A 7,099-nucleotide genomic window follows, 5' to 3' on the forward strand; every position below is an offset into this window, starting at 1 on the left:
TTCATTTTTTCTGAGAGTTGTTCAATGGGCTTCTTTCCACCCTTCCAAGAGAACAGAGGAAGCAATGTGGAGCTAAGAATAGTACTCACTATTAGGAAAACTTACAGAGATCTTTCCACTAGTGGAAAAGTTACAGATTTGCAACACAGTGGGTACCTTCTAGAAGCTAAAGAAAGCATGCCCAGTGCCTTTTTTGTAATATTTTGCTTTATTCAGTACTATAAAGGCTCTTAAGCCCAACTGTGAGCCTTTATTAAAATGCTTGCCTGTTTTATACAGAAATTGGAATAACCCCAGAACAGGTCCCATATAGACTACACATCCCCTGTGAGCAGAGGCTAACACTAATTCTTTGTTTTCTGCAGACACACGGGATATTTCTGAAAAGAACACAAGGCAGCGTTACCAAGAGATTGTGAAGCAGAAACACCTACGGAACCATATAAGGGAACAGGAAAAACAGCTTGCAATTCTTCAGTCAGAAATTGAAAGTTGTAATCCAAGAACACTCCATATTATTTAAAAATCAGAGATGAATAATAGATGAATAACACCATGGTCTTATCTAAGGGAAAAGAGTTTTGACAGCTAATTCTTCTCCCTGAACTTTTCTTTCCGCAAATTGTTTCTTCTATAATTCCTTTAAATAACTTCCATTTGAAAGATGCATGGTTGTCTGGTTTGTATTTTTTACACTTGGTCTTAACCCCATTATATTTCAGTTGATGAAATTTATTTCTACTGGTTTTATTATATAAACTATATAGCTCATTACAGAAAACAAAGGATACAAGAAACTGTAGACTGATAGAAGAACAGGTATATTTGTATGTCCATTGTTTGCAATATGCAATTTAAAACCTTGTAAAGAAATCTATGAATTGGCATTATGTCTATGGATTTGACATAATAATTTACCCTTGTGATGGCACAGGTGTAGGTTTCTGAGCAGATGTAGGGATGCTTGTCCTGACCATGTGTGCAACCTGGCCCTGTCCCAAAGACAGCTGTGCCTTATTGTGGTATAATCACCCACAGCCAGCAGGAGCTGTGGCTGCTGCCATGGGCAGAATTATAGAAAAACCAGGTTTGGAAGCATCTGGCCTCCTGAAATAGTTGCTGGCATCTCCCACCCCTTTATACAGTGTATTTTGCTGCCAGCTCCTTCAATGACAGCTAAGAAAAATAAAGAAACTGTAATAAAGTTAACTGCTGATGGAGTCCAATCTACCTTCTCAGGCATTCTCCCTGCTTTTTATTTCCTTACTTCCTTTCATAAAACCACATGATATCTAAACCCATTTCACTGTGAGAGCAACAATAGCTTTGATACCTTAGCTTAAAATTCTACATTTTTAAGAAAAAACTATGTCACTAGTTGTGATCCTATACATCTCTTTTTTTTTTTTTTTTTTGCTTTACCATCTCTAATTGGGATTTGTAAGGATTCTAATTAGATCTCACTTACTACAAGACCTTTTGTCTTTCTGCTGAATCTGCCTTAGAAGCAGCATCATTCCAACCTCGGGGAAGATAACTGGCCCCTGGACCAGGCACCATCATCTTTCTGCACATGTCTAAAAAGCCGGATAAATAGTGCTTTAATATTCAAAATGTGATTTGCAATAAAGACTGTTCTGCATTAATTCTCTCTGGACAGCAAGAGTCAGTACTCTTAAGAGCAAGTTGTAGGTACAGGCTGAAGTCTAAAGATCCTTAACCAATGGTTAAAAGGTTCTGTATGATCTTTGATTTTCTTTCTCTTTAGCTGTCTAAGAAATTCCCTTATTAAAGAAACAGGCTATAGCACCTGCAAACAAAAGAGATGGGGTATAACCAATAAGAAAACAAGATTCATAGCAGGGAGAATTGTATAGTCATTAAGATTTATGTATTGTTGCACTTGAGAAGCAGTGATTTTAGGGAAAATAAAAAACAAAAGGTACCATGATGAGAAAGTAAGCAATTTCAAGTTAAATAAAAAGAACTTTCAAAAAAGGCATTTGTTGGAGAATAAATGATATTGTAAAGATTTATTCAGCTTTATGATGCTGTGTTTGAAGCAATCCCAATAAACAAGGCCTTGTTTTTCTTATTTATTTGAAGAGAGAAAACACCTTGGCTCTCAGATGCAGTAGAATAGGAAGTTGGTTTCAATTTTCTTTCCTTCCATTACCTCAGGCTGTGGCAGAATGCTTAATGAGACAGCAGCTCTGAAGAGACTGTCTGGACCAGAACCTGAAAGCAGCTGCATTATGACACATTTCCCTCAGCAGGAGTTAAAGCCAGTGAGAACATCTTAGCTCAGCTCTGGAATATGGCAACCATGAAAATTAGTTATCTTCACTTAACTCACAAAATGATGTCATTAGCCTTCACTGGCTGACAGGCACCAGGAAGACATTTGTAAAATGGGTGTATCTACCAACTGAACTCTTCCCCATCTGAACATGAACAGAATTGACAATTTCAGTTATTTCAATACAAGTAACCATGCATACACTAATTTAAAAAAATGGACTGCTTTCTACCTGTCAAACTATGACTTTATTTTTTTAAATAAAAATTCACTGACCAAGTCATTAAGCCAGATTCTCCAAAACATCACCAGTTTGATTTTTTTCTATTAAGTAATGGCTTTTACAGTGCCTACTGTATGTATGCACACAGCTTTACAAGTACCTCTGGAAAAAACCTCCTAACCCCAAAGCATAAAGTCCACTGTCTGACCAACACTTCTGACACAATCAGAATTTATTCAGTCTTTTCTGCTTTTGTGTCTGTGCAAAGAAAGCTCTGCAGCTGTAGATTATGCATCTACAAAATCTTCTTCTGTTCTGCTGTAGTGCAGTAACTGGTCTTCTAACCCAAAAGTGTCGATGAGCTGAGTGAGACTCACTTTCTTGCCATCTGCAGAAAAGGCTGACTGCAGCTCATACAGCATCAGCTGGGTGCTGCTTCTCCACTTCACTATCAAAGCCTGCAGCTCAGACAGGTTGTTCTGAAATTGAGACAAACAAAAAAAAAAAAGACATCATCTGCTGACCGAAGGGGGTTTTGATACCCTGCAGATATTCTTATAAAATACCTTAAACTGTGACAATACACAACCACCACAGTAAAAAAACAGTGAGTAAGTATCGCCTCACCTTGGATCGATACATCTTCACCAGTTTGAGCCTACGAAGTAGCTCTTCCTTCTCTTGCACTTGTTTCACCAGCTTTACTTTCTCTTCAAGGGACTGTTGCTGACCAAGATCAACCTGTAGCACATCCGAATTCTCTGCTGATCCACAGAGATCACTCTCCTGTGAGGGACTTTCGAAACATGTATGTCCAGTGCCATTTCCTTCCAGGTTTTCAGAACCATCTTGTAACCTGGAACAGTCTGTACTCGTCTCTGGCAAGGACCCTGTGTCAGCACCAGCAGTGTCTTTTTCTTCAGTGTCTATTTTGAGTCGCTTTGCCACTGTAAAACTGGTGTTAAATGAACGTCTTGTTTTCCTTAATCGTTCCCTCAGAGCTGCACTCATATGCTAAAAAATAGAATAAATAAACCCAGAAAAGCCAGGTGGTCAGAATATTCTTAAATATTTATCAAATCTCAAGTAACTGTTTACCAATCATTATTATTTACATAGAATATGTAATATATTTAACTATCATTGTAAAGCCAGACTTCCTAATTGTCCGTATAGCCTTCAAAAACTTGACCAGACTTAACTTCTTCCTTTCACTTGTATTTGCAGATACAGCTGCAAGATATGGAAAGGTGTGGCTCCACATTTTCTTGGACAAAATCTTGTATTCTATTGAGGCAAACTTACTCATCTAGTGTTTGTGTAAAATAAATATGGCATATTTCAACTTGGCTAATTTTATTCTATCAATTTCCCCTCTAGTTTAAGGGAGGTAAGGGTTACTTTTCCAGCTGTTCCATCCTATACATCTGTATTAGAACTAGTACAAAACATCTGTATTCTAGAACATATTAGAAATACATGTATAATTTTGACCTGTTCATGCTTTGAGATACTTCACAAGTATCTAAAACCATTTTTTTCTTCAAAGTAACTATTTTTTATAAGCCGTGTCTAACATTTTTATTTATAGAAATGCTCTAAAATATAAGAGTGAGGGATTAGTTATAGAATACTTTCAAACCAGGCCTGTCCTGCATAGATCTGGATGTTGAGTGTGACAGTATCACCATTTCACATCCCAGGATAGGACCAAAGCAGAGCTGAGCACTATGGAGAGTATACAAAGTACAATGCTTGTACTTTGTTCCACTGCAGGCAGAAGTCACAGAAAGTCATCCTGCATGCACAGCAACCCAGAAACTAGGATTTGAGAAAGCTGAAGATAACAGGTTGAAAGAAAGAAGCAAGAAGTCCACCACACACCCTATATAGTGTTTGCATTAATATGCCATTGGGTTATGTTGCTCCATCACTTTGTATTCACAGCAAGCATCTGCATTTTCAGAGCAAAGTACACCAGGCACATGCCTCACCTGCACAGCCCTGTAGCTAGAGGTACAAGGTGCCTGTCTCTAGCCTTCCAGCAAGCAGTATCTCAGTGACTTCTGACTCCTTGATGATTTCACCAGCACTTTTGTTACTATGAACAATCACATTACTGGAAAAGTGGGAAGTTTTCATACCTGTTTACCTGAACTAGTGCCCTGTGCAGGTGCTGCCCCAGAATCCTTTGGAGTACTGCACAAAGATGGCAATTTATCCAGCACTGACTCTTCCATCTCGAGATAAATAGCTGTCTCTGTTAAATGATAGAATGAATTATGGTGTTATTGTCACCTGATCATAATGAGCCATGTGGCTGCAGAAATTAGTAAAAAGCTCTAATATGAAATTCTAAGGCTTATTTTCTAATTGGTATGATCGAAAAGGACATCTGCATAAGTTACACAACTGTTTCATGTGCTAAGTAGCATCTTGCTTTGTGAACAGCTTTTCTCCGAGAGGATGCATGACACAACTAACTGCCATGAAATCTTTTACAATCCATTGTATATATTATTTTTCCCCTTGCTCCTAAAGATCTGTGGAGCCAGGAGGATTTTTGTTGTCCACAAATGTAAACAATCTTTTCTATAGAACAATATAATTGGGTATCCAGTCTCATGTGATCCTTCTGGGGATGCTGCTTAAAAAATTAATTACTCACACAGGTGGAAGTTTTGATTAACAGGAAACATCCCAAGCTCACTCAGAAAGGCACCTTAATTAAAATGGTTAAGTCACACTTCCCAGCATGAACCAACTTCAAATCGATTTGGCAATGTTTAATTTCATTTAGCAATTGTGAACCACTACTAATGACCAGAATGCAGCTGGAAAATCAACAGCTATACCTCCACTCACCTGCAAATTGCAATTACGAGTTTTGAAACAGAAACCTCTCAAAAATGAAATCCTGCAAACCACAACTAGGCAACACAGGGCTGGCACAAGGGGCTTCCTCTTCACAGATGAAAACTGCCAAAGCTTCAGTATGCCAAATCCTTAATAGCCCAGCAACCCTGGGCTTGATACCAAAGGATGGAGGTCCTCATTTATCTTAGAAGTCAACATCCCCCCAGCTGTTCAACACTGAACATATGGTACTCTATTTAAAAAGCCCAGACCTTAGTAAGGAGTCTAAAATTGGGTATTTTAGCAATCTATCAATTAAACAGAAAGCCACAGCATCCATTAAATATAATGGAAGTTTAATACTATTATTTCTTTTTGTAAGGAAGAGCTTAGAAAAAGCAACAACATTCTTATGCATACTGTATATCACAAATATGTAGTAAGAATTTTCCAAGGAGCAAAATAATTTTAAGCCTAAGAGATAGCTTTAAAAACACCAAGCAATCCCACCGATTCTCTGCCTTTACTTTCTAATGCAAATTCGTTTTTAAAAGACCGTAACAAATACTTTTTCCTCTGGTTTGCTAATGCTGTTACTTGGCAGCATATTCACACAGCTCTCCTGCACTCTTAAAATCCTTTTCCTGTATCTTCGGCTAAGAATCCTTGGCATTCTCGATCGGTAATGCTATTCACCGCACAAAAAAATCTGTCCAGCAAGTAAAGAAAATTTGAATTAGAAGGGGAAAAGACAATTTTGCTTTTCAGTACTTACTTGAGTTTTGTACTTTGGGTACGTCTGTAACTACATTCTCTCTTCCTGCTTATAGCTATATTATATAAAGGCACGCACTCCTTTTACTGTCTCAACGACACAAGGCTCTATTAACACTCAATACTTTTAACACAATACTATCAACACTCAAGCTTCTGCCTTGCTAGTTTTCCACCCGCAGAGAAGCAGGACGAAGACTGGGCAGCCCATAAGTAGGGCCACAGACCCGTGGAGCTCGTTCTGAGGTGCCGCACCCCAGAAACGCAGCCGAAGCACCGACCCGCAGAGCTGAGGAGCGAAGGGAGGCCGCTCGGGGAGCACAAACCCCACAGGGCCCGGGCGAAGGAAGAAAGAACCCGGCGGGGCCGCCCTTCCGTCCCTGCCTCCCCTCAGCGCTTCAAGCTCCCGCTGCCGGGGCAGGGGCGGCCCCGCGCCTGCGCGCTGCGCGTGCCCGGGCGGCGCGAGCTGTTCGCGCCTGCGCGCAGTGGGAGGCGCTGTGGGGCTGAGGGGCGGGCGCGGAGCCTGAGGGGGATCCCGGTCCCGGTCCCGCGAGCGGGAAACGCGGGGCATCCCCAGGGACCTCGTAGACTTTCCTGTTGCATCTGGGCATGCCAGGCGGTGCTATGTCCCTTAGGCCAGCGTGGGCTGACCATGCCATGGCTGGGGTCTGGGCCAAGGCCAGGTGTTACCTCACAGAATCAGTTAGGCTGAAAAGTTTTTTAAGATCATCAAATCCAACCTATGACCCAGCACCACTATGACCCTGGCACCAAGTGCCATGTAGAGTCTTACACACTTCCAGGAGTGGTGACTTCAGGACCTCTTGGCAGTCTGTTCCAATTCCAGTCACCATTTCTATGCAGAAATTTTTCCTAGTGACCAACCTAAACCTTCCCTGGCCTAGCTGTAGATGATAAGACAATGTCCCTGCAAGTGTCCCTGTGCC

The 7,099-nt window shown here is 40.6% G+C and overlaps 2 protein-coding genes across 2 annotated transcripts in view; one reads left to right on the top strand and one right to left on the bottom strand.

The window, feature by feature from the left end:
- Positions 1 to 1,646, top strand: part of CFAP43 (cilia and flagella associated protein 43) — a 44,277-nt gene extending 42,631 nt beyond the window's left edge. The window contains exon 39 of the mRNA XM_053949243.1: positions 366 to 1,646. Coding sequence (XP_053805218.1) covers positions 366 to 523 — 158 coding nt within the window. The 3' untranslated portion in view covers positions 524 to 1,646. The remainder of the gene's footprint in view (positions 1 to 365) is intronic.
- A 1,090-nt stretch (positions 1,647 to 2,736) lies between these two features.
- Positions 2,737 to 6,597, bottom strand: SFR1 (SWI5 dependent homologous recombination repair protein 1). The gene is made up of 4 exons (XM_053949088.1): positions 6,154 to 6,597; positions 4,667 to 4,782; positions 3,150 to 3,536; positions 2,737 to 3,001 (listed from the first exon to the last, which is right to left on the bottom strand). The coding sequence occupies exons 2-4, from the start codon at positions 4,760 to 4,762 to the stop codon at positions 2,810 to 2,812; spliced, it is 675 nt and encodes a 224-aa protein (XP_053805063.1). The 5' UTR covers positions 4,763 to 4,782; positions 6,154 to 6,597; the 3' UTR covers positions 2,737 to 2,809.
- Between the last annotated feature and the right edge of the window lie 502 nt (positions 6,598 to 7,099).

The sequence above is a fragment of the Vidua chalybeata genome, chromosome 8 (assembly GCF_026979565.1).
Source record: "Vidua chalybeata isolate OUT-0048 chromosome 8, bVidCha1 merged haplotype, whole genome shotgun sequence".
NCBI lineage: Eukaryota > Metazoa > Chordata > Aves > Passeriformes > Viduidae > Vidua > Vidua chalybeata.

What these genes read in the sequence shown, in the direction of transcription:
- SFR1 (XM_053949088.1), bottom strand. Translation starts at nt 4,762, where the DNA reads ATGGAAGAGTCAGTGCTGGATAAATTGCCATCTTTGTGCAGTACTCCA. An exon ending in GCACTAGTTCAGGTAAACAG is followed by an intron (nt 3,537 to 4,666) that starts GTATGAAAACTT and finishes TCTATTTTTTAG; the next exon opens with CATATGAGTGCAGCTCTGAG. An exon ending in TGAAGATGTATCGATCCAAG is followed by an intron (nt 3,002 to 3,149) that starts GTGAGGCGATAC and finishes TCTCAATTTCAG; the next exon opens with AACAACCTGTCTGAGCTGCA.